The sequence below is a fragment of the Trichomycterus rosablanca genome, chromosome 12, assembly GCF_030014385.1.
Source record: "Trichomycterus rosablanca isolate fTriRos1 chromosome 12, fTriRos1.hap1, whole genome shotgun sequence".
NCBI classification, from domain to species: domain Eukaryota; kingdom Metazoa; phylum Chordata; class Actinopteri; order Siluriformes; family Trichomycteridae; genus Trichomycterus; species Trichomycterus rosablanca.
The window spans coordinates 33,016,497-33,042,751 of record NC_085999.1 but is presented as its reverse complement, the minus strand read 5'-3'; the positions used below and the strand labels follow the sequence as shown (position 1 = coordinate 33,042,751).

At 40.5% G+C, this 26,255-nt stretch overlaps 1 protein-coding gene across 1 annotated transcript; it reads left to right on the top strand.

Annotated features, from left to right (window-relative positions):
- The first annotated feature begins 490 nt into the window (after window positions 1-490).
- On the top strand, window positions 491-26,247 carry dcbld2 (discoidin, CUB and LCCL domain containing 2). The gene is made up of 15 exons (XM_063005954.1): window positions 491-708; window positions 6,976-7,200; window positions 9,562-9,699; window positions 13,594-13,645; window positions 14,509-14,581; window positions 15,797-15,930; window positions 16,128-16,168; window positions 16,365-16,580; window positions 17,485-17,609; window positions 18,448-18,595; window positions 18,701-18,823; window positions 19,685-19,778; window positions 22,360-22,406; window positions 23,159-23,272; window positions 23,377-26,247. The coding sequence occupies exons 1-15, from the start codon at window positions 603-605 to the stop codon at window positions 23,754-23,756; spliced, it is 2,016 nt and encodes a 671-aa protein (XP_062862024.1). The 5' UTR covers window positions 491-602; the 3' UTR covers window positions 23,757-26,247.
- Window positions 26,248-26,255: the final 8 nt, after the last annotated feature.

Sequence of the window (26,255 nt, the reverse complement as noted above, 5' to 3'; positions counted from 1 at the left end):
GATGGGTGGCACGGTGGGTAGCACGGTTGCCTCACAGCAAGAAGGTCGATTTTGAGGGCCTTCTGTGTGGAGTTTGCATGTTCTCCCCCTGTCTGCGTGGGTTTCCACCAGGAGCTCCGTTTTCCATCCACAGTCCAAAGACATACAATCAGGTCGACTGAAGTTACCAAAAATTGGCCCTATGTGTGAATGATATTTAAGTAAGAACAAATGGAATTGTGCTTACAGTTTAGCAGTTTGAAGTCATGTTGAGCTCTAAGTTTTCGGAATTGTGTGCATAGTTCCATGTTTGTGTGTATTAAATGGTTAAAACACTGTAATCCTGGTGTTTCTCTTGACCCTTCATCCACCTCCAGAGTGATGCTCAGGCTGGGGAGGGTCGGTTCCCACCAGCAGTGGGCGCTGTGACGCTTTGTGTTGTGGATGAGCGGAAGCTGGAGGAAGTGTGTGATTGTGTACGAGTGTCCAGGCTGGAGAAGCCACAGCAGAGAGTCGGACAGGGATCCACACATCACACAGCGGTCAGTTGTGAGTGATTAAACTTAGTGGCCTGATGAGTCGCGCTGTGTGAAGGCCAGTATGCTTGAGCAGTGTGATCTGGGATGGAGGCACCGCTAATGGTGGGGAGGGGAACCGGAGGAACTGCCAGCTTTAACCTCATCGTCGTCGTCCTCCTCCTCTCGGCCAGGAGCTCCCGAGAGCAGAAAGGTAATCAGCAGGGCTCAGCGTGAGTGAGGGGCTTTCTGAGTGCTGTTTGGGGCTTAGTTCTTTAGGACAGGGGTCAGACATCGTGGGTTTCTCTGTGTTTGTGAGGGTCGCTGATTTGGATTGTTGTTAAAAGCTGCAGGTTTACACAGCGTGCAGATTGAGAGAGCTGCTCCTGAATACCTTACATGGACCTAGTCTCTCTCTCTCTCTCTCTCTCTCTCTCTCTTACACACACACACACACACATCGTAACTGTATATTGGTGTTTGGAACGTATGTAACTGAGCTGCTGAGATACAGTGTGATCAGCAGTGAGTTGTTTTTGTAGCAGAGGGTTTCAGGTGGTCAACAACTGGGTGTTCACAGTCGGGGGGGGGGGGGGGGGGTGTTAGGGTTAGTGTTAGTGTATAGTTACCATAACATTACTACACTACATCTGTACAGTTACCATAACATTACTACACTGCATCTGTATAGTTACCATAACATCACTACACTGCATCTGTACAGTTACCATGACATCACTACACTGCATCTGTACAGTTACCATAGCATCACTACACTGCATCTGTACAGTTACCATAACATCACTACACTGCAGCTGTACAGTTACAGTAACATTACTACACTGCATCTGTACAGTTACAGTAACATTAGGACACTGCATCTGTACAGTGACAATAACATCACTACACTGCAGCTGTACAGTTACAGTAACATTACTACACTACATCTGTACAGTTACAGTAACATTACTACACTGCATCTGTACAGTTACAGTAACATTACTACACTACATCTGTACAGTTACAGTAACATCACTACACTGCAGCTGTACAGTTACAGTAACATTACTACACTACATCTGTACAGTTACAGTAACATTACACTGCATCTGTACAGTTACAGTAACATTACTACACTACATCTGTACAGTTACAGTAACATCACTACACTGCAGCTGTACAGTTACAGTAACATCACTACACTGCAGCTGTACAGTTACAGTAACATTACTACACTACATCTGTACAGTTACAGTAACAATACTACACTGCAGCTGTACAGTTACAGTAACATTACTACACTACATCTGTACAGTTACAGTAACATTACTACACTGCATCTGTACAGTTACAGTAACATTACTACACTACATCTGTACAGTTACAGTAACATTACTACACTGCATCTGTACAGTTACAGTAACATTACTACACTACATCTGTACAGTTACAGTAACATTACTACACTACATCTGTACAGTTACCATAACATCACTACACTGCAGCTGTACAGTTACATTAACATTACTACACTGCAGCTGTACAGTTACAGTAACATTACTACACTACATCTGTACAGTTACAGTAACATTACTACACTGCAGCTGTACAGTTACAGTAACATTACTACACTACATCTGTACAGTTACAGTAACATTACTACACTGCAGCTGTACAGTTACAGTAACATTACTACACTACATCTGTACAGTTACAGTAACATTACTACACTGCTTCTGTACAGTTACCATAACATTACTACACTACATCTGTAGTGCAAGGCTCTGTACTGGGGCCTCTTCTTTTCATTATTTACATCTTTCCACTTGGTTCCATCATACGCAGACACGGTCTTAACTTTCACTGCTACGCAGATGATACCCAACTCTACCTTGCCTTCAAACCATCCATCTCTTTTCCTCCCTCCTCGCTCACCTTGTGTATCCAGGAACTTCAATCCTGGCTGCATTCAAACTTCTTGCTGCTTAATCCCCTTAAGACTGAGCTTCTTTACGTGGGCACTAAAACTTCACTTTCCTCTTTCACAAACTCTCCCCTCCTCATTGGGAATGTTTCCATCACACCTTCCAACTGTGTACGCAATCTTGGTGTTCTGTTTGACCCTCTGCTTTCATTCGGTCCTCATGTGAAATCACTATCCAAATCAGCCTTTCTTCAGCTTCGCAATATTACTCGTCTCCGTCCCTATCTTTCATTTGAGGTGGCGGAAACACTGATACACGCTTTTGTCACCAGCCGTTTGGACTACTGCAATTCCTTATTGCACGGACTTTCCGCCAAAACCCTCCGTCCCCTGCAAACTATACAAAATGCAGCTGCTAGGGTCCTGACATTTACCCGAAAGTTTGACCACATCACCCCTGTTCTGGAAGAACTACATTGGCTGCCAATTTCCATGCGCATTAAATATAAAATTCTGGTCTTCAGTTTTAAATCACTTCATGGTCTCGCTCCCGCCTATCTTACTAACCTTCTCACACATCACACACCATCACGCAAACTAAGGTCGTCAGACACAAATCAACTCTGTTCCTAGATTTAGGATGTCCACTATGGGTGGCAGATCCTTCAGCGTTGCCGCCCCAACACTCTGGAACTCTCTGCCCTTGACTCTTTGCTTTATTTCTTCTCTTTCTGCTTTCAAGGTGTCTCTAAAAACCCATCTCTTCTCACAACATTTTTATTCTACTTCTTGAACTTATATCTCTAACCTATCCTTACACACTGTCGGTCTGTTTTTGTTTTGTTTTTGTCTTGTCTTGTTTTGCGTGTTGTCGTTTGTTTTCACTTTCTATTACTGTACAGCGACCTTGAGCTTGGTGAAAGGCGCTATATAAGTTGAACTTATTATTATTATTATTATTATTATTATTACAGTTACAGTAACATTACTACACTGCATCATTACATTACTACACTGCATCTGTACAGTTACAGTAACATTACTACACTGCATCTGTACAGTTACAGTAATATTACTACACTGCATCTGTACAGTTACAGTAACATTACTACACTGCATCATTACATTACTACACTGCATCTGTACAGTTACAGTAACATTACTACACTGCAGCTGTACAGTTACAGTAACATTACTACACTGCATCTGTACAGTTACAGTAACATTACTACACTGCATCTGTACAGTTACAGTAATATTACTACACTGCATCTGTACAGTTACAGTAACATTACTACACTGCATCATTACATTACTACACTGCATCTGTACAGTTACAGTAATATTACTACACTGCATCTGTACAGTTACAGTAACATTACTACACTGCATCATTACATTACTACACTGCATCTGTACAGTTACAGTAACATTACTACACTACAACTATACAGTTACATTAACATTACTACACTGCAGCTGTACAGTTACAGTAACATTACTACACTACAGCAACAGTAACATTACTACACTGTACCTGTACAGTTACTACACTACAACTGTACTGTTACTTCACCTTAGCTAAACCATTACTTAACTTTAACTGGACTGTTACATTTACACTGCACTTGTCCCAATGGTATATCTGAACCTAAACCATTAACTACATTTCAACTGTACTACCCTGTTACCACACATTGGTCTCGTCTGTGTTCATTCTGCAGTGTTTTAACATGCTTATGCACGCAATCTACTCCTTCATTAGATCTTTACCTAACCTGGTGTATAGTAAGTAGGTTTAAAGGGAGATTAATATTTTTATTCTGGTGCTATATGTAGATTGGTGAGCATGCTGAAGGTCATCAGTTCTCAGTAAGATGAATCACTGCATTCACATGATTTAAAAACGGAAGTGACTTCAGGTTGACGTCTAATCAAATAATAGCTGATACACACAGCTGATTGTTTATATATATATATAATGAATGGGAGATTAGGTGGTAGAATAAGTTGGGAAATGAGTGGGAGAGTGAGTGGGGGGAGTGAGTGGGAGAGTGTTGCACTGTGCAAAGATCTTGGAGGGGAGGGGAGGATGTTTTTGCTTTGGTGTCTGGACGATGTCCAGTAGTGGGTTACGCAACAGCAGCAGCAACAGCGAGATGAGGGTCATTCGGTGTGTAAACGCGTGACAGGCTGTGCGATCAGCTGCGATCTGTGTGTGTGTTTGTGTGTATTTCTGTGTGTGTGTGGGGGGGGGTAGAAAGCAGTAACAGAATACCCATTTACCAGTGTTTTGTGCTCATGTTTCACTAAATGGCACATGGACATTAAGGTTGGAGGCTGTGAGACGTTGACGCCTCATGACGTGACGAGCTGGTGTTCTTGTGCGATCACTGAGCTCCTCTACTGGTGGAGGAACCCATCATGTCAGACTGCTGCTTTTCATCCTCAAATGAGCTGCCATTATTCTACATCTTTGTTTTGCTGGAGTCATGTAGGTTTTGGTGATTTGTTAGAGTTCAGTGTCGGATGGAAAATGGCGCTTTCTTCAAACATCTGGCTACAAATTATTTAAAGCTTGTATTCAAAAACACGTTACAGAAAACTAGCATGTGGTATGATGAACGCCAATACAGGTACAACACGTCTCATCATGTAACACTTTTGGAAGAAGGAAATGTACAAAGTGCAACCTGTTGTTTATATTTTTAAAAAGACGAACTAGATCATAAAGGACCTGCTGCATCTTTTAATAACAAACCCTCACATCATGCTCATTTGAAGTTTTATCTTTGTTATGCTTCCCAATATACTGTAGATACACATGGTTCTTACATTTTCTGACCATGTTTTATGAACCACCTGAATATGTTTTAGATTTCTTTAGCACAATAGCAGAAGAACGTGTCCTTTTCTGTCCACAAAATGGTCCTTAAGTTCTGCACAGTTTTACATTACTTGCCTTAATGTTCTGCATCTCAACCTTCTTCAGTTCATTTCTATAACTACTATAACTCAAGTTCAAAATCTGTCCCTGCTTTCTAGGGTTTATTGGATTTTGATTATATACAGTCCTTGATGTACAAATACACACCTGCACCCTGGCTTTAGTTTGAGATTAAATGATTATTTATTGCTCATGCACTTAATTATTCTTTACTTTGAATTGATTTTTTTCCCCCAATTCCAGTTCAGATCACACTAGACAGCGTTAGTAATGAAATCTGAAGGCATTTTGTATTCTGAGTGTCTTTTAGTTTTGTGAATTCCTGTCACGCTTTTGTTTATCATATAATGTTGTAGATTCGTTTTTACAAGAAGTGCCTTTGATAACTTGCTTACTAAGCAGATAGAGCAACATCTGGCTGATTAGGCACTAGAGGGAAGGAGTGAAGTAATTAAAGCATTACAGCTTCTGAATAGGATTGTAAACATACATCACGGGGGGTTGGCACATGGCAGGGATGAATTTAAATGATATTCAGGTTTATTATTATACACATTATCTTAGTGTAAAAGGAGGGTGAGTTGCCTCATGTGAATCTCGTTGCTGAGACGATTATAGGATGAACTCAAGTACAGTATGTACAGTATGCAAAAAAAAAAACAGGTGACAAAATAGGCCAGAACCATGATTGTAAAGTGCTACAAGCAAGCGCCCTACTGACCATGCTGGAGTTTGAACACGTGAAAACACGTGTGAACAGGCCCAAAAGAAGAAAGAAAATAGTGACTCATTGTAACTCAACTAGTTCCCCAGTCCAACCAGCTACTCAGTCAAGATGGCAACCCAAGAAAGTAAAAAGTTCCCAGAACCTAAAGAAACCACAGGAATGTAGTGAGGGAGAACTTGAATGTATTTCATAGATATGGAGTGAGCAAGCGTTGCCCCAGTTGTAGTGAGTAACACACAATGGTGTAATGTCTGCTTTAAACTACACTTTGAGTCAACCTAAATCCCCCCTTCCCTTACACACACACCCCAGGAGGAAATGGCAGGTTGGGATGTTACAGTCAGTTGTAATAGGATTATCATTGTTTCTCACTCTGTATGTAAACAGGGTGGCACAGTGGCTCAGTGGGTAGCACTGTCACCTCACAGCAAGAAGGTCCTGGGTTTGATTCCCAGGTGGGGCGAACCAGGTCCTTTCTGTGTGGAGTTTGCATGTTCTCCCCGTTTCTGCGTGGGTTTCCTCCAGGAGCTCCGGTTTACTCCCACAGTCCAAAAACTTGCAAGTGAGGTGAATTGGAGATACAAAATTGTGTTTGACATTAAAACAGATGAATCTTGTGTAACGAGTGACTACCGTTTCCATCATGAATGTAACCAAAGTGTAAAACATGACGTTAAAATCCTAATTAAACAATAATAACTGTATGTAAACTCAGTGCTATGTCTTCATCTGTCGCTCTGTAGCTATCTCCTTACACACACACACACACACACACGCGCACACAGCAGAACATTATTGAACCTGTCAGAATGCCTTATCATGAACTAATGAACCCCAGACACTGCAGATGATCCTGTTTGGTTTTATTGTGTGTGTTTTGTAGGGGATGGCTGTGGACACACAGTGCTTGGAGTGGGCAGCGGCAGCCTGGCATCACTGGGCTACCCTATCTTCCACCCCGCAGACTCGGTTTGTGAGTGGGAGATCAGCGGTAGTGTCGGAAACACACTTCTCCTGCGTGTGGCGGACCTCGACATGAATACAAACAACTGCCAGGTGTCGTACCTCCGACTGTTCAATGGCATAGGAGCGGGCAGAACCAAGATCGGTAAGCGAGAGAACTTTCTGCTTCAACGGCTTTCGCTGTTTTACTCTGTAGTTTTCTTCTCAGCCTTTCAGACAAAAAACCCTTTTCAGGAAAAGTTCTGACCTTGTATCCAGTGTTTCAGGGTAGGTGCAGGACCCACCACAACGCTGATCAGGATATAGCATTTAAGGAGATTATAGAAATGCTTTTTGATCACATTTGACCTTTTGTATTATATACATATAATTTGTAGCAGATCTCATTCACCTTAATAAAATAATATTTATTAATTAATAATTATTATTTACATTTTGACCTCCAAAAATCCATGAAATCTGCAGGAGGTCATTTTTAATATATAACTACATATCTGGAAAATCTGTATCCTGCATGCATAACATTAAAACCACCTCCTTGTTTCTACACTCAGTGTCTATTTTATCAGCTCCACTTACCATATAGAAGCACTTTGTAGTTCTACAATTACTGACTGTAGTCCATCTGTTTCTCTGCATGCTTTGTTAGCCCCCTTTCATGCTGTTCTTCAATGGTCAGGAATCTCCCAGGACCACCACAGAGCAGGTATTATTTAGGTGGTGGATCATTCTCAGCACTGCAGTGACACTGACATGGTGGTGGTGTGTTAGTGTGTGTTGTGCTGGTATGAGTGGATCAGACACAGCAGCGCTGATGGAGTTTTTAAACACCTCACTGACACTGCTGGACTGAGAATAGTCCACCAACCAAAAACATCCAGCCAACAGCACCCAGTGGGCAGCTTCCTGTGTGTCTCGAAGATGACCAACTCAAACAGCTACAATAGATGAGCGATCGTCTCTGACTTTACATCTACAAGGTGGACCAACTAAGTTGGAGTGTCTAATAGAGTGGACAGTGAGTGGACACGGTATTTAAAAACACCAGGAGCATTGCTGTGTCTGATCCACTCATACCAGCACAACACACACTAACACACCACCACCATGTCAGTGTCACTGCAGTGCTGAGAATGACCCACCACCCAAATAATACCTGCTCTGTGGTGGTCCTGTGGGGGTCCTGACCATTGAAGAACAGAGTGAAAGCAGGTTAAAAAGGTATGCAGAGAAACAGATGGACTACAGTCAGTAATTGTAGAACTTCAAAGTGCTTCTATATGGTAAGTTAAGCTGATGAAATGGACAGTGAGTGTAGAAACAAGGAGGTGGTTTTAATGTTATGGCTGATCATTGTGTATGTGTGTGTGTGTGTACATAATAAAGCATAATGTTGCACAGCATTATGTATTACTTCTTTTACATTAAATGTTTACAGTGCATACTAAATACACTTTAAATGTTTATTTTGCACATTTATGCATCTAATTCCTGATTTAAATCTTAATTTTTTATTTTTCTTAATTTTTTCTATATTTCTATAACTGTATATATATTTATTTAATTACTCATGTGGCTGGGCATTTTTTAAAGCATTTTGCAGTTGTAGCCTAGCGGTTAAGGTACTAGATTAGTAATTGGAAGGTTGCTGATTCAAAACCCCACCACTGCCAAGTTGCCACTGTTGGGCCCTTAAGCAAGGCCCTTAACACTCTTAGAGTGTATACTGTCACAGTCCTGTAAGTGGTTTTGGATAAAAGCATCCACTAAATGCTGAAAATTTAAATTTCCCTGCCAACTGTACTGTGTATGACTGTAATAAATAAACTTTGATTTGATTTAATATCTAGTTTCCATAATATTAAGTAATGCTGTACATCATCACATTAAAGCAACGATGTCACAACACATACACAGTTGTGAATTATTGCAACTGCCGAACTCCAGTCCAAGTGGATCTGCAGCAGCAAGCTGTCTGATGTAATTCGATTAGAGTCATCCAAATGACACCAGAATCGATCGAACAAACTCTTAGAAAAGAGGCCGGCCAGAACACTCTTTTCATTAATCTATATTAAACTCTACTGCAGTGGATTTATTGTCAACACAGTACTGGAAGCTTTGAGTGCTTTTTACAGGAACACAATCGTTCATGTATTTCCTGATAATTCCTTCTGATTAATGCTGGTATGAACGCTGGTATAAATGTAGAAACTCTACTTTTCTGATAGTCCATCACGTTGTACTGACAAGCTAGTACTGATGTTTCAGTTTGTTCTAACACACAGTCCATCCAAGAAACCTGGTACAGATTCTCCATCAGCAGCACAACACTAGGAACGACATGCATAGTGTCCACACTTAATGTCCACACACATTTGCCATTCCACCATGGTTTACTTTAAATAAATGAACTGCAGCTTCGATTTCTCATCAGCGTATTCATTACCTTCCCACCCCTCTTTCTCCCCCCCCCACCCCTCTGTGTGTGCGTGTGTGTGTACAGTTAAGTTCTGCAGCGGAGATGTGAGTGGGCCAAAAGTTGTGGAGTCATCAGGTCATCAGGTCACAGTGCAGTTCATGAGCGGCCCACACAGCCTCGGGCGGGGATTTTTCCTCTCTTATGCCAGCAGCCCACAGCCAGGTAAAAACTCCACACTCCCACCCAGTCAAAGTCAGAACTGATTCATACTGATGCAACCACACAACTCACTGTGCTACATACCACCATGTCTAAATCAGACTTGGGGGGGAGGAGCTGAGTGGTGGAAAAGTTACTACATGGACAAAAGTATTGGGACACCCTTTCTAATTACTGAATTAATGTGTTTCAGCCACAACTATTGCTAAGAGGTGTAATACATCAATTATAGAAAGAAAATTATCTTTTCTGTTCCAGTATGACTGTGCCCCTGTGCAAAAAGCAGGCTCTATAAAGGCATGAAGAAAACTTAGTTTATAGAAACACCAGTGGTCTTCTTGACTTACATCAGTGTTTAATCATATAAATGCTCCTTTTGACTGAATGGGCACAAATTCCCACAGGCATGCTTCAGTACGTCTTCAATACGACTTGTGAGAAGCTTTCTCAGAGGAAGGGCTTTTGTTATAGCTGAAAAGATCACACAGATTTACTGCTACGCCATTGTTTTTGAAATAGGATGTCCAACAAGCTCTGGTCAGGTGTCCAAATACTTTTGGAGATATCGTGTATATGTATCTTTTTTATTGTTTGTATATTGTTTAGGTGGACTTGCTGCTCTAAATGACCTTGGTCTGAGTCGGGTAGCTTTTACATGATAAGCGTTTTGTGCTTCGTTCACTGCAGGTTGATAAATGGCAGAATGGATTTTCGCTGGCTTTGCCACTGAGCAGCTATGAAGCTACAACCAGCGATTTCAGGATTAGGAAACATAGGATTGCTATCTATAAAGCAAACCCGCCCTCACCATTTCACATCTTACTAGTCGCCGTGCCAGATTTTTTCCCACAATGCTGTGCTTCTAATTTAAAGTGGAACGAAACAGTTCGGCGATTTGTGATACAGTAAGAATCAGTTTCTCTTTTTAAGGTCATGTAAACAAATTGTCTCAGATTGGCACGTTGAAAAGGTCAGCAGCAAACTGGAACTTTGAGTGCAGTGACAAGTGGCATCATCCAACTCCAGAGGAAACTATGGCACAGCCAGCGCAAATGTGGTTTTGCTGCATGTCATGATAATGCAGCCTTAGTGGTAATGTTGAATGGTGGGTGGTGTTGCTATGGGGACAGATGTGTGTTTGTACAGATGAGAGGGGAGGGGTTCATGTGTTACTGATTATAGGGATGAATGTGATTCTGATCTATTAATGTTTAATCATACAGTGTAGCTCTTTATGTCCAAACAGCACAATAGCTTTTTCCTCTGTGTGTGTGTGTGTGTGTGTGTGTGTGTGTGTGTGTGTCTGTCTGTCTGTCTGTCTGTCTGTCTGTCTGTCTGTCTGTGTCTGTATGTATGTGTGTGTGTGTGTGTGTGTGTCTGTGTGTGTGTGTGTGTGTGTGTGTTAGTAAGACATGGCAAGCGTAGTGTTCTAGTTTTGGCGTCTCTGAAGCAGGGTGTGCCTGAGATATTGTATCAGTTAGCAATGGAATTAATAAATGTGCTTGGTGATGTCACAGCTGGAGGTGGCTGTGGAGGATCTCGACATGGAGAATTATTCACTGCAGTTTTGGAAGTAAAAGCAGTACAGATGAGCGGGGCTGCGAGCGTCTGTACATTATCACGGTCTCTGCACAATGTCAGTGATTGTCCAAATAGTTTCCAGTTCTAGGAACTCTTGCGTAAATGAGTCACGTGGATGATCAGATGCTAATGAGTGGAAAAGCCGTCTCTCACATCTCGTACATACATGCTGTTCTAGAGGATGTTCATGCAGGGATGTCCAGCTTTGTCCATTTACATTAAGAATCTGGTACCAAAGCTCTGGGTCTTAGCCAATAACCAATATTGATCCAGGACAGAAGTCCTAACAGTAACAGAGCAGACTGTTTGCAAGAAGGTTTATACAGAAGTTAAACACTATGATTTTGCCGATAACTGCTGGTATTTAGTCAGTGGTTATTCCACAATTATATACCATCAAATCAAAATATAAAACACATCACCTTTGGTATTTCATGTCACCAAGTCTTTTTGCTTTATTTAAGATGCAGCTAAAAGTATTGAACATAGCAATAGTGTCGACCAGTAATACAGCATAAACAAGGGAAGCAGGACCAGTTCAGCATTCAGATTGTAGATTTTATACAGTCAGTAGTGAACAATCCATTACAAGCACTAAACAAACATGGTTATCATAAATAATAGAAATACAGCCAGTATCTTGAAGTTTTACCACAGTTAAAGCATTAGTATTATGATTATACCAATATTAGAATTAGAGTTTATACTGGGACACCATGCAAAGTATACTCATTTTATTAAAATGTATCAAAAATGATGTTACGCCACAAGTAACATGCGGTCACACTACATATTGACACAAAATAGCTTCAGTTTGGGATTTTACTCCTCAGTAGTAAATGCAGAAATTTTTTTCTGTCCAAATTAGAATCTCTGAGTGGGCACATGCACACCGATGGTAGGTGATGGTGCATTCCAAATCAGCTCTTGTGCACTTTACAGATCTGTAGCTGCACATTCAATTGAAATCGAACAACAAACAACAGCTGTCTGTTGGAAACGCATTCAAATTGCATTTTGAACCAACAGCATTGATCAAACATTGACTTCTTTGTTGGTTATCAGTAAACCAGTTAATCATTGACATCCTTACACCTGACCATAGTTGTTGAACATTGCATTCTAAATCCACAGACAATTATTAGGTTGGCCTTCCCTTTTGCTATTACAACAGACTCCACTCTATTTTTATAAGACTTTGGACAATTAAAGTGTCCATACTAACGCCTGTCCACTGTTCAAAGCACCAACAACGAGCATGCAAATTGTCATGACCAGACAACTGTTATCCAACACAGCGGCTGCTTTGATGAGTCAAAACTTCAGCTTCAGCTTTGTTCAACAAAATGATTCCATGATTCCAGCTGTTAATATTTTCTATGTTTTCACTTCAGAATGCATTGAGATATTATTCTTAAAAACTGGAAGTATAGCAGTGATCTTAAACTTCTGACCAGTGAAGCGTAATAATGGTTTAATAAGGTACATCCTGATTATTTTTCATCCCTGGAATTTTAGCAGCTGTGTGGGGGGTGGTGACGTGCGAGTGTGTGAGTGTGAGTGTGTGAGTGTGAGTGTGTGAGTGTGAGTGTGTGTGTGAGTGTGTGTGTGTGTGTGTGTGTGAGTGAGTGAGATCCTCTTTCAGATGAGTCAGAATGAGAGATGCAGACAGTGCCAGTTTGTGGCTTTGAGTAATGCAGTAGATTACACCACACACTACCACAATATACATCGTCCCTTCCTACCACAAACACCCCCACAGCCGTCTAACTAAAAATGTGGACTATATGTTGTCTGAGGTTTGAACCCAGGATCTCAGAGGCAGTGGATTAGTATCTTTTACCGAACCACTGTGCCACCCAAGCACCACTGAGAAGTATTTAGTCTTAGAATAGCCAATTATGTCTTTAAGTAGACACTCGACTGTCTAAGAGCATCACTGGGTATTTGAAACCTGGATTTTAGCTAATAAGCATGTTTGTCAAATATATAATAGTATACCAGAATTCATAGAGATATAATACTAGTTTGTACAATATAACAATATTTATTTGTGTAAACATGCTCATCGACACTTTGTTCTTTGATGTCTGTTCACTGGTCTCTAAAAAACCATCCTGTTTATTTGCATTCTCGCTAAACCAGGGTCATACTGCATCATAAGAAGTACCTCAAATATCTCAATAATAGGTTTTTGCTGTAGTGCACCTCATACTTAGAGGTTTTTAAAACAACGGGCTGAACCATCAGTCATCGAGTCATCGAATCTGGCAATCCTGTTGGAAAACACTAATAGGTCTTTTTTTGTCATTGCAGATCTGATCTCCTGTTTAGAGAAAGGTACAGACTTCACTGATGCTGAGTTCAGGTAATTATGTATTTGCATTTATCACACAAAGAGAACATTTATCACCCCTGATAACACAGAAACCTTTGGATACTACCTGTACCATCCATAAGAATCTTGTGTGCCACACATGGCCTGAGTGTGCAGTGAGAATTTATTATTTAAATATAAGGTGTAAACCTGTTTATCATTGTTTTTTTGGCTTGTCCATCCTAGTGGGACTAAATGTTGAACTTGCAGCTGTGATCAAATTAACATTCAATTGGGCTTTCAATGGGCCTTAATGTCTAATTCTCCTTGTTGTCAAAAGGTTTGTTTGATCTGTAGTTGTTCATGCCACCATTTTTAGGTTATAATAGTTTATTTTGGTTGCTCCAGTTAGAGGTCTAATATAACGTTTCAATGGAATGTTACTGGAAAGTGGTGTATGTGACAAAACGTGTGTCAGTTGCATTTTATGACATCCAAAACCCAGTTTTAGCTGGTTTGGACCAGTTCCTGTGTTCTAGCTAAGACATATCTTAACAGTGGAATCTTCCACTGACATACAGTGTCACTGATGGGAGTATATAAGAGTTATTTTTTTTATTATTATTATTGCATTGACAGAATCTCCATGCGAGAGTTTATCGGTGTGGTCCTTCTCTGCAGACAGAATTAAAATCTACTCATAATTTAGTCTTTGAGGTATTTCATTAAGGATTTTTCCACCACAGTAAGTTCAGGTACTGCCATGCGTCTTCTGTATTTGTTAGCCAGGTCTGTAAATCAAACCCCTAAAATTTGAATAACTTCACAATCTCAGAACCGTGGGCATCCAAATGTTTTATATCTGCATGTGTATGTGTGTCTCTGATTTTGTCTCTGTGTGTCTTTCATTTCAGTAAATTCTGTCCTGCTGGGTGTTTGACTGACTTCAGCCAGGTGTCTGGAACCATACCTCATGGATACAGAGACGTACGTACACACACACACACACACTGTAACAAAAGCTCTTTGATTTGGTTTCTTTCTCACCGTCTCAGAGTGATGACCTCATCTGGACTTGGCTGGGCGTTGGATTGTTAAGGGTCCCATGTTGATGACCTCATCACTGGGGTGGTTAGGTGCAGGGGCTTTGGTGTAGCTTTGTAGCTGTGAAGGAAATGGATCTTTCTGTACAGTATGGACCGTGTATGGATCATGAGTGCTGGGTTGGGAGGATGTTTTCTTCACTGTGACCCAGTTTGACTGTGTTTCTTTGTGTATGTGTGCATGTGTGTAAGTTTACTGTGTGTGTGTGTGTGAGGGAGTCTCTGTGGGAGAGGTTAGGTCAGTGTTTGGCTGAACAGTTTAGTAATGCAGACCAGCTGACAGCAGAATTAAGTGTTCTGTACAGCACACATACACACTACTAGGCCTCATGTTAGAGCGAGAGAGTGTGTGTGTGTGCGCTAGTGCGCGATTTGTGTTAGGGTGTGTAAGCAGTGGTCAGCAGCTGAAGCTGACCATGTTGTTATTTTGCCAATGGGAAGTGGTGTCCGTGTGTGTTAAGTGTTTGTGTGTGTATGTTACCAGTAGATAATGATTACTACTACTAACATTTGTACTACCAACGTAATCCCGGTCAGCCCTGCTGTGTGTCCGTTGCTAGAAATCCAACCTGGACTGGTCAGCACTGCGGAATCTAACACTAAATGTGGTATTTGCAAAAGTGTTACAGTGAATAGCGCTCGGGTGGTGCAGCAGTCTAATACACTAGCCCACTACTTGCTTAGGTGGGGCGGCACGGTGGCTTGGTGGGTAGCACTGTCACCTCACAGCAAGAAGGTTCTGGGTTTGATTCCCAGGTGGAGCGGTCCGGGTCCTTTCTCTGTGAAGTTCTCATGTTCTCCCCATGTCCGCGTGGGTTTCCTGCAGGAGCTCCGGTTTCCTCCCACAGTCCGAAGACGTGCAAGTGAGGTGAATTGGAGATACAAAATGGTCCATGACTGTGTTTGACATTAAACTTGTTACATGATGAATCTTGTGTAACCTGTGGTTACCTGTCATATGATGAATGTAACCAGAGTGTGTAAAACATGACATTAAAATCCTAATAAAATAAATAAATAATTAGATATAAATCGATTGCTTAAGTTTTTTGCTCATTTTTAAACCATTGGTTTAATCAAGCTCTTTGTTGCTCTGTAGACATCTGCTTTGTGTCTGGCGGGTATCCATGCTGGCGTGGTGTCAAACACACGCGGAGGACATATCAGTGTAGTAAGCAGTAAAGGCATCCCATACTATGACAGCACACTGGCCAACAATGTCACCACTGTATCGTGAGTAAACCACGGTTTAAATTCCCCTCTCTTTCTAGCGGCTTTTCTCTCTCGCCTGTCTCACCAGGGTGAAAATATAGATCTGTTCCCGCTGTGTAATTACTCCCTGTGCTGTCTGCCTGTGTTATAAAGAGAGTGTATTGATTAATTTCTGTATTGCTGAATTCATTTTTCATGTTTGTGTTTCTGTGTTACAGAGAAAACCTCTCCCGCAGCCTCTTCACTTTTAAAACCAGCGGTAAGTCTGTCGGAGCCATCAGACTCTATCAAAAACTCACTGTACTCAGTAGTTCAGGACATCCAAACATAAATTCAGATGTTGAAAATTGACTTATAAGACTAGATTATATCATATAAGACCAGATTGTATTGTATAAGAGTAGACTAGATTGTGGTTGCATATTGGTATGTTCTTACATAAATTTTCTTTCTAGGCTGCTATGGTACACTGGGTTTGGAGTCAGGTGTGGTCAGTGACTCACAGATCACTGCCTCCTCCGTGTGGGAGTGGAATCGTCACAGCAATACACCATCGGTCTGGGCAGCCTCAGGGGCGCGGCTGAAAAAGCCTGGGCTTCCATGGGGAGCCGCCAACGGAGACACAAAGCAATGGATTCAGGTGGATCTGAAGAGAAAAAAACGAGTGACAGGTAAGAGAGAGTGTGTGTTTGTGTGTGTGTTTCACTGATAGTTCATGAAGCGTATCGAACATTTGTCAAAAAATGAGCTTATACACAAACTTCAGATGGATGACAAATTAAAGGAAAAACTTGAAATAAATGAGTGAGCAAATGAAACAGAACTTTGCAAGCCTGGATTGGGTCTGCTTGTCCTAGGAATTTCATAAAGTAAAATATTAAATGAGATGTGCTATGTTGAATAAAATACCTTTAAAACAGCAGAATGACATCGAACAGATGTAACAAAAATTAGAATTGTTTTTGTGTGAAAGCTGAACGATAAACAAGTGAGACAGCAAAAATATTGATGTCCTTGAATTTCGGTCCAGACGAAGACTTTCTAGAGACCTTGGACAGCAATGAAGACAAACAAATGGATCCTTGACCTTATCAAACATAACCTCTCACCTGCAGCCCAGATACCCAAACTGAAGCTCTTTTATTTTGGACACATTATGAGAAAAAACAGTTCATTAGAAATGACTATTCAACATGTAAAAGAGGAAGAGGATGGCCAGCAACAAGATGGATGGATACAATTAAGAAGCCTAAAGACCTAAACAGAAGACAGGATGTTCTGAAGAAGCACTATCTTCATGTCCATCAGGATTCGTAAATGACTTGACAGCACTTAGAAGAGTCACTGTAGAAGATTGTGATTGTGAAGATCGCTTGTTTATGTACATGTGAGATGTTTTGCCTGTGTTGTGGGTTAAATTCCTCTGTGTTTGGGACAGGTTTTATAAAAACTATGGGCTTGGCTACGTCCCAGATAATAAATTGTGTTAACAGAATTACAACAATACACACCACGTAAGAGCAGTTAAAAGCAACTCAAATCCTGTCCTAACAATCTGTTTAATCCCTTATTCAGGAATCACCACCACTGGCTCCACTTTACTTGAGTACCAATGTTTTGTTTCTACCTACCGTGTGCACTACAGCAATGATGGACAGAACTGGACGGCCTATCTGGAAGCAGGTTCAAACCAAGACAAGGTATGTATTGCTGCATATGTGTTGACACCACTTATCTCTGGAATTGTTGTGCCATACCCCAAAGCATTAGAGGAATTGTAACCCTACAATTGTAGTTAGGATTGGACTAGTAAGCAGAAGGTTACCACTATTGGGCTTTTCAGCAAGGCTGTTAGTGCCTCTATTGTTTGGATTGCATTCAATCACAACTGTATGTTGTTTTGGTTCACTAAATGACGTATATATAAATGTTGAATAGTCCAAAATCTAGAATAGTGACTGAAGCATTATGATGGCTATAAATAAGATAATGGAACTAAGCTATAAAGGAATTTACCTTAGTGCTTTAGAAACACTGGTTTTTCATTAAGCCGCTGACACCATTATCTTGATTTTACGTTTTTTTAAAGACTTCTGCTATTTGTTGGGTTTTGTTTGTTTGTTTTTGGTGAGGGCAAGGGTAAGTGCAGAGGAGTGAGGTGCGACTCATAGTTTACAAGCCCTGCTGTTTAAGTGCACTTGCTGGTAGTTAATAATGCATGGCCATCAATTGGCAGCAAGCTTAATGAGGGGCTCATTGATTGGCTGCATTTATAAAGATGGCCATAAACTATTAGACTGACAGTGATGCAATGCCGTGTTTCATGCGGTCTGATAGCATCGACCAGATTTCAGTGAACGAATGGCAAATCTATTCCTTCCTTTCAGTTTGAATCAACAATACAGATCGGTCAGCCCAGCTGGAAGAAGGCAAATGCTTTACGTTGGCAGTGAAACACTGGACTCTAGTAGTGTAATTGGTTAGAGGGTGATTATTTGCTGTTCTCGTAGCCTTTAACCTTGACCGTCTGCGTGACAGGTTTTTCAAGGAAATACAAACTACTTTCACGAAGTGAGAAACAACTTCATCCCACCGATAGAGGCTCGCTTTATCAGAATAATTCCCTCTCAGTGGCATCAGAGGATCGCCCTTAAAATGGAGCTGCTTGGCTGTCAGTTACCTGCAGGTAGGATTAAACGAACTCAGTAATCAGATACAGCACAAAGTGAGACCTGTTTAGTTTCTAATGATCTTTATTTTGTTCTTTTTCTGTTGGATTTTTACTTATTAGCTGGGCCACGGATGTTTCACCCTGCACCTCCTCCCAAAAGAAGCACTGTGCCTCCACTACAGGAGCGAACAACACACACGCCCAACGTTCGAAACGTCACCATGCCTCCACATTCTCATAACGGTGAGAAACGTCCTGGTATTGGTGATATACCTGGTATTTTGCATGTGTGTGGGTGGTGGGATAAAACCGGACTACCCTGAGAAAACCCAATCAGACAAGAGGAGAAAATGCAAACCAAGAACTCTAGGAACTATGGTATTGTGCGCCACTTGCTCACTCAAGCTTCAGACACTTTATACTTACTGTCTTATACCATCTCTATGGTAAAACATGGTGATCAAAATCATAGGGGGCCTTTACTAGTAAATTCAGCCTGGGCAACATCTTACACTATAAAGGTAGCATTAACAACAGGAGTCGTGGTTTCAGTACAAGTCTGTGATTGTTCCTGAGTGGCCCAGCCAAAGCCCAACTTAAACCCTGATAAACAGCTGGAAAGATCAAAAGATTGCAGTTTACAGACATACACCATCCAATCTGACAGAGTTTTAAAGGATCTGCCATGAGAAATATGATAAACTGCCCAAATCTAGGTATGCAACGAGGGCTTGCAGCTGTAATTGCTGCCAAAGGGGCTTCAACAAAGAATTGAGAGTTAAGATTGGACTAGTAATTAATACTTTGTAAATAAGAGATTTGATTTTTTTATTTTAGTTAATCCTGGAGAAGCCTTAAGGGGTCTGAATACTTTCTGAATCCACTGTAATGAACATTATGTACAGTTTTATGTAGTTAAAGTGTTCGTGTTTTTAATCATTTTAAATCTGTTGTGAATCGGTTTTTGTTTGTTTCATTGTTGGTTTGGGTTTTGTATAGTTCAGAAATACTTGTTAGGTGTAAAAGAGAATGTTTGGAGCTGTTATTTGAGCTGTTAGATCCCGCTGTTGTGTGTAAGTGTTATGTTGTATGTGTGTGTTTCAGAAGTGGCATTGGTGGCGGTGTTGGTTCCTGTGTTGGTGGTGCTTCTCACAGCTCCAGTGCTGATGATTGTGTGTGCATGGTTGTGGAAGAGCAGGTAACTACACCAGGCTTGTTTTTGTGCCTTAAAGCGAAATACCTCATTTAAAAATGCTGACATGGCACAAACCGGCCTTACATTATTGATCTGATTGATTTCTCATCCAGCTTGTTTGAAGATACTACTCTGGCATGCTTTTAGCAGAGTTTGCTGTGGTACATGGTGGGCAGTAGATCAGGGTTATGTGACACTGGTAGAAAATGTCTAACCAGTAGTTTTTAAACACAATGGGATATCCAGATAAGATAAATCTGCTCGGAAATGTTTTGTCACAAAATAAAGGCATTTAAACAGCTTTATGCTAGTTTAGCTGCTATCTTAAACGAATTCAGCCTAGAAAACGTTTTGCCAAAATTGGCTATGAAAAGCACTGAAATTAAGTCCAGGTTTAAAAGAAGTGGTGGTGTGGGGGTGCTCTGCTGCATCGGGACCCAAACAAGGTGATGATAGATTTTACTGTCTACAAAAAAGGAACAGTAAATATGCTGATTCTCAATACCTGCAAGACATTCCAAAAAGTAGGGACAGGAGCAGTCTAGGACTGGAAGGTTTGAAGAACTGACCCTTACAAGGGTGATGAGTATTGAATAACTATTTTGTAAAGAAGTAAAATTATATGTGTTGTATACTTGATGGCCAAAAGTATGTGAACACCAGTCTGTAAACTTGTTGGACGTCAAAATTCCAAATACTTGGACTGTGATATTGATTCCCCAGAATCTAATTTGTGTTAGTACCAAATAATGTAACTGAGACATCAGAACTTAATAATTAGGAAGCTTGTTTACATGCTTTTCACGATCTATTGCAAGTTTACACAGTTTTCTTTGTTTAAAAATGATTGAAATCATTCTTGTGGTGAGTATGCAGTAACCGCACTGTACATCATCCGTACCAGTCAATATTTTGAAATGTTTTATTGCTCCTCTGAGAGTAAATGAGATGTACAGTAGTGTTCAAAAAAATAGCAGTGATTTTAAAAAAGTGAATAAAGCACAAAATCATTATAATAACTTTTATTTCCATAAATGCAAATGCACTGAAAATACTACACTTTTAATTCTAAATCAGAACATTAACAACATTTAGCCAGTTTGTGTTCATCATTTACAGAAAATTAAGAAAAATGAATATTAGGCTGTTCAAAAAATAGCAGTGCCAGCATTTTTCTTTAAAAACTCAAAAAATGTATCTATAAACTGAAAATGTTTGAGGTTTCACTTTACTTTAAATTACTGAACTAATATTTAGTGGTATAATAATTGTTTCTGAGATCTGTGTTGCATGGAGTCGACCAACTTCTGGCACCTCTGAACAGGTATCCAGTCCAGGATGATTAGACGACATTCCACAGTTCTTCTGCAATTTTGGGTTTTGCCTCAAAAAAACGCGTTTCAGATTTCAGCCCACAAGTTCTTTATGGGATTGAGGTCAGGGGATTGGGCTGGCCACTCTATTACCTCAATCTTGTTTGTCTGTAACCGATGTTTTGGGTCATTGTCATGTTGAAACACCCATTTTAAGGGCATTTATTCTTCGACATAGGGCAACATGATCTCCTCAAGTATTCTGATATATTTAAACTGATCCATGATCCCTCGTATGTGATAAATAGGCGTAACACCATGGTATGAAAAACATCCCCATATCATAGTTTTGTACCACCGTGCTTTACTGTCTTCACAGTGAACTTTGGCTCGAATTCAGTGTTCCAGGGTCATCTGACATACTGTCTATGGCCACTTGACCCAAAAAGAACAATTTTGCTTTCACCAGTCCACAAAATGTTGAGCCATTTCTCTTTGGACCAGTCAATGTGTTCTTTGGGAAATTTGAACCCATTCAGGACACGTCTTTTTCTTAACAACGGGACTTTGCAAGGAGTTCTTGCTGGTAAATTGGCTTCACTTAATCATCTTCTGTACTCACTGGTAACTTCAGATGTTCCTTGATCTTTCTGGAGGTGATCACTGGCTGAACCTTTGCCATTCTGGCTATTTTTTGATCCATTCGAACAGTAGTTCCACGCTTCCTTCTGCGTCTTTCAGGTTTTGGTTTTCACTTTAAGGCATTTGAGATCATTTTAGCTGAGCAGCCTATCATTTGCTGCACTTCTCTGTATGTTCTAAAATCAACTTTTTAATCAAAGTACGCTGTTCATCAGAACAATGCCTGGAACAACCCATTTTACCCAGTATTTCAGAAGGAAATGCACTATGACCAACCTGTGCAACATTTGCCCCCCTCCTACCTTAAATAAGGGCCAAAATTGATACCCGTTCTTCTGCAGAATGAATGACTTCACCAATTGAACTCCTCACTGCTATTATTTTGAACAACCCCCTTTCAATCAATGCTTCAATTACTCAAAATGAACGGCATGCATGTCCTAATTGTTGGGTTTGTTTTGTTTTCAATACTCTACTACACTTTCAAGTAAATTTTTTGCTATGTAGAAATAGCATTTCTACTAAAAACTTTGATTTATCAAGTTAATGGTGTTGGACTGCTATTTTTTTGAACACCACTGTATAATCAATAGACTGACTGCTGAACTGATTGATATATTCTGTCCTAGGAAAAGTCCTGAAGTGACCTATGATCTTCCACACTGGGATCGTACAGGTATGGAACACACTTATTTTGCTGCCTGAGCAGTCACTGTGTCTACATTATATCATAACTACACACCCCATTTTAGGAGGTTAGGATATTTTGTAAAATGCAATTAAAAACAAAAATCTATTGTATGTTCATTTGTTCATTTTCTTAAACGTTTCTTAAAGGATTTCCATGACTAGTTAGATTTTTTACTACTTGATTGTATTTTGTAAATATCAACAACTATTAAATTAGATGCCTGCAACACACTCAGAAAAGTTATATATTTGTCATCTACCATTCTTAATAATGTGAAAAGATTCAGGATTCAGAAGAATTCTCAGTCCCTGGAGGGCAGGGCAGGAAACCGCTGCTGAATGTGCAGGAGGACTTTTGAGTGCTCAGATGGCATTGTATGACAAACCGTCATGCTGCCATCATAAATCTAGGCACATGGGCTCGCAACCACTTTTAAATCCGTTGTCTCTAATCCGTTAAATCTTAAATTTGTAAATGAAACGAATTTGGTCACATGAGCTTTTTGGGAAAACGGAAGTTGAGTTCTCCGTGTCAAGAAAAGGCTCGTCAAGACTGTTATTAGCAAAAGGTGCATCTGTCATGGTGCATTAGTGCCTATGGCATGGGTGACTCACATATGTGTTATGGTACCATTGATGCTGGGGCACATATTGGGATTTTTAGTTCAAGAGAATTAACAAATCAGATTCTTGTTTATTGAATCTTATTTATTAAGAAAATGACGTGTGTGTTTCCAGATTGGTGGAAGAGCATGAAACAGCTGTTGCCGTCTAAGCTGGATGGTGAGGTAGGTGTGCGCTACAGCTCTACTGCCCGAACTGAACACCAAAGACCACGGGTCGAACCTGCAGGTAGACTGACACACACACACACACACACACACCTTCATCTTATTCAATTTAAAGAATTGCTGTGGTTAATAATTTTACCCATTCTGTATTTAATGTATCTCTAGAATATGCTCATCCTCTTGTTGCCGGTACCATGGCCTCTCTGGGTCAGAGGTCAACGTTTAAGCCTGAAGAAGGAGCTGACCCCGAGTATGATGCCCCCTTGACCCCTGGACAGTACCATGCTTATGCAGAACCCCTCCCTTCCTCTGGAGCTGAGTATGCTATTCCCATCACCATCGACAGAGCCAATCACATATCGGGAGGTACGTTACCTTTCCAGAGCAGAGGCCGGGGCTTACTGGCCCAAACAGACAGCAAGCAATCAGAGAGGTCCATGTACGACACTCCCAAAAGCACATCAGACCAAGCAGAGCCCACATCCGGGCAGTTATACCAGGTGCCTCAGAATTGCAACAGTCCACCTTGCCAAGAAATAGACTGACCAATCAGAGCACGGTGCTCATGTCCAGTCAGAACTTAAATCCTAACGCTAACCACCATGTTTTTAAGAAATGTGGACACATGTCATGTTCGTGCTCGTAGCTGTGTGTCACTGTCCCAGTCTCTTTAAATAGTGTGCCGTAGCAGTCCTATCACTGAAATTCCACACCGGAATGTCTGAGACGTGAGGTAGGCAGGGAGACCGTTACACTACTGTTTTAGCTTGTGTCTGTGTGGGAATGTGTGTGTCCTAATGTGAGATCGTATCCGTGAATGTTCTCTGCCATTAAACTGTGAGTCCGTTTACTTTTCCTTTACTAGTAAGAGGAGTCACTCCAGAAGTCTTAGTCTGAGGCCTGTGTTTTTCACCACGTGTGCATGTGAATTCTTTTGTGTGTTAAAGGCATAATTGTTGTATCCACTAGGGGGCGGATCACCACCTGAACCTTTTTTTAACATCAGGAGAACTGGCTATGACCTTAAGGTACAACTGTAATAAACAGTAGGCTATCTCAGGCTTGGTCATGTATGCGGTTTAAGATTTAGCATCTATTCTGTGTCATTCTGGGATGCGTAAGAAATTATTTCTTTTTAATAAATGTCTCTCCATCATCAGGACTTCTCATAATCGTGACTTTATTCAAACACCTTTTTCCTTTGTTCTAATTTGGATGATTCATTTGGAGATTACTGCTTTTACCTGCCAGATATGACGTCAAATTGACCTGGCTTGTTATCTGCTGATTTTCAGCCATGCAAGCCCCCATTAGTGGTTATGCCAGAAGGATATGTTTACACAGCACTCAGAGGTGATTTTCTGGTTACATCCCAAACCACATCCTATCTACTACATAGTGTTTAACTATACAGTAGTGTGTGATTTTTGGGGCACTGTCTGCATCATCTACTGTCATTATTTCAAGAGCCTCCTTCAGGAAGCATGGACTGCTTTAAAATTTAGAACCGAGTTTGGTTGTGTCTTAATAAGAGTGAGAGAATTTCTGGCAGGTTTTTATAGACACAACATCATGTTAGAGAGAGATGACTGTGATTCCAGGCAAAGCTTTTCAGTACTTTTTAATTCTATAGCCTTGTGGCCTTTAGTTTAAAACTACAGAAAAAAAACATAATAACTGTAATTTAGACACTGATTACACAGTAAAAAGGCACAAATGCTTTTTTTTTTTTTTTTTTCTCAAATGGCATCCTTTGTGCTGCATAGTGTGCAGCTTCACTGTTGAAAGTGCACTACAGTGCAGTGCGATTTGGGATACAGCCTACTTCAGCTGCAGCTTTACTCAGAGTTTCACATCCTGAGGCTTATACTGGGTAAATCATTTTAAAAGTTTGGCTCTGTCCTCAGAAAACTTCATTCCCATCCACCTTCAAGCCAAAATCAGCCACAGTTCTTCAGAAACAAATCTCATTAGGAGGAGACAGCTGGCCTTGCCAGAAAATATCTTGTCACACACAACACTGTCAAGTCAGAACATGACAGTTCCCCCAGTGCAGAACTAAAGAGGAAACATCACACACCACGTTCTGTAATGGTTGGCTGATCCAGAACATTTTGTGCAATTGATTACTGCTGAGTTGCTTGTTTATAACATATAATCCCCACAGATCGGTACTTACAGATCAGTAATGGCTTATTGATGGATGGCAGATTCATGATTTGAAAATGGTACATCTTAAAATGGTCTCATCCTTTTATGCAAAAAAACTGATAATTCCTTCTTCACACTCGTGGAACCGTATGGAGAAATATTTTTCATTTTTAAGAACTGTATTTTTTCCATATTGCAATAGTTGACGTTCGTGCTGGAATTTCACAGTGACGTGTAGTGCCTAAACCATCGTTCCTAACAGATCCTGAGCTCCGGGATGTACTGTTGTCATAGATACACTGTTGCCTTGAGGCGCCTTGTCAAATGTGACACTTCTGCGCTGAATGAATAAATATACCAGTTTGTTCGCCTGGTCGAATCCATCAATGCCTTTAAATATTAACATTGAGAAGTGCTTTGATCCTGAACGCCAAATAATGACCAGATCCAGTCTAATCATCAGTGAAGTGTTCTATAGAAGTATCAGACCAAAAGATCCATTTATTAGAACAGAAGTGCCAGTAGAACGTCTCATGCTTCACTCATCATATCTACACTTGATCTGATGAGCCTACAGTTTAAAAAGTGTAATTATGGTACTACGAAGTCAGATAATAAGCAAAGCAGAATCACACTGGGTTTCTGACACGGTGAACTCTGGGTGTGTATGAGTGATCCGTTTCATTGTCTTATTGTGTTTAATATCCACATTGTGATTGTGTTGATGTGACAGTTTCTGTGTCTGTCTGTGCACTGTATTCAATGACTGTGTGTCTCTTCTATTTACTGTAAGTGATTTTTCTGTCCGTACTGTAGAATGATTGTATAAAATGATTGTATAGAAATGGCAAATTGAAATTTTAATAAAAATATAAATACAGATCATGACTCTG

What these genes read in the sequence shown, in the direction of transcription:
- dcbld2 (XM_063005954.1), top strand. Translation starts at nt 603, where the DNA reads ATGGAGGCACCGCTAATGGTGGGGAGGGGAACCGGAGGAACTGCCAGC. An exon ending in TTCACTGATGCTGAGTTCAG is followed by an intron (nt 13,646 to 14,508) that starts GTAATTATGTAT and finishes CTTTCATTTCAG; the next exon opens with TAAATTCTGTCCTGCTGGGT. An exon ending in GCATGGTTGTGGAAGAGCAG is followed by an intron (nt 19,779 to 22,359) that starts GTAACTACACCA and finishes ATTCTGTCCTAG; the next exon opens with GAAAAGTCCTGAAGTGACCT.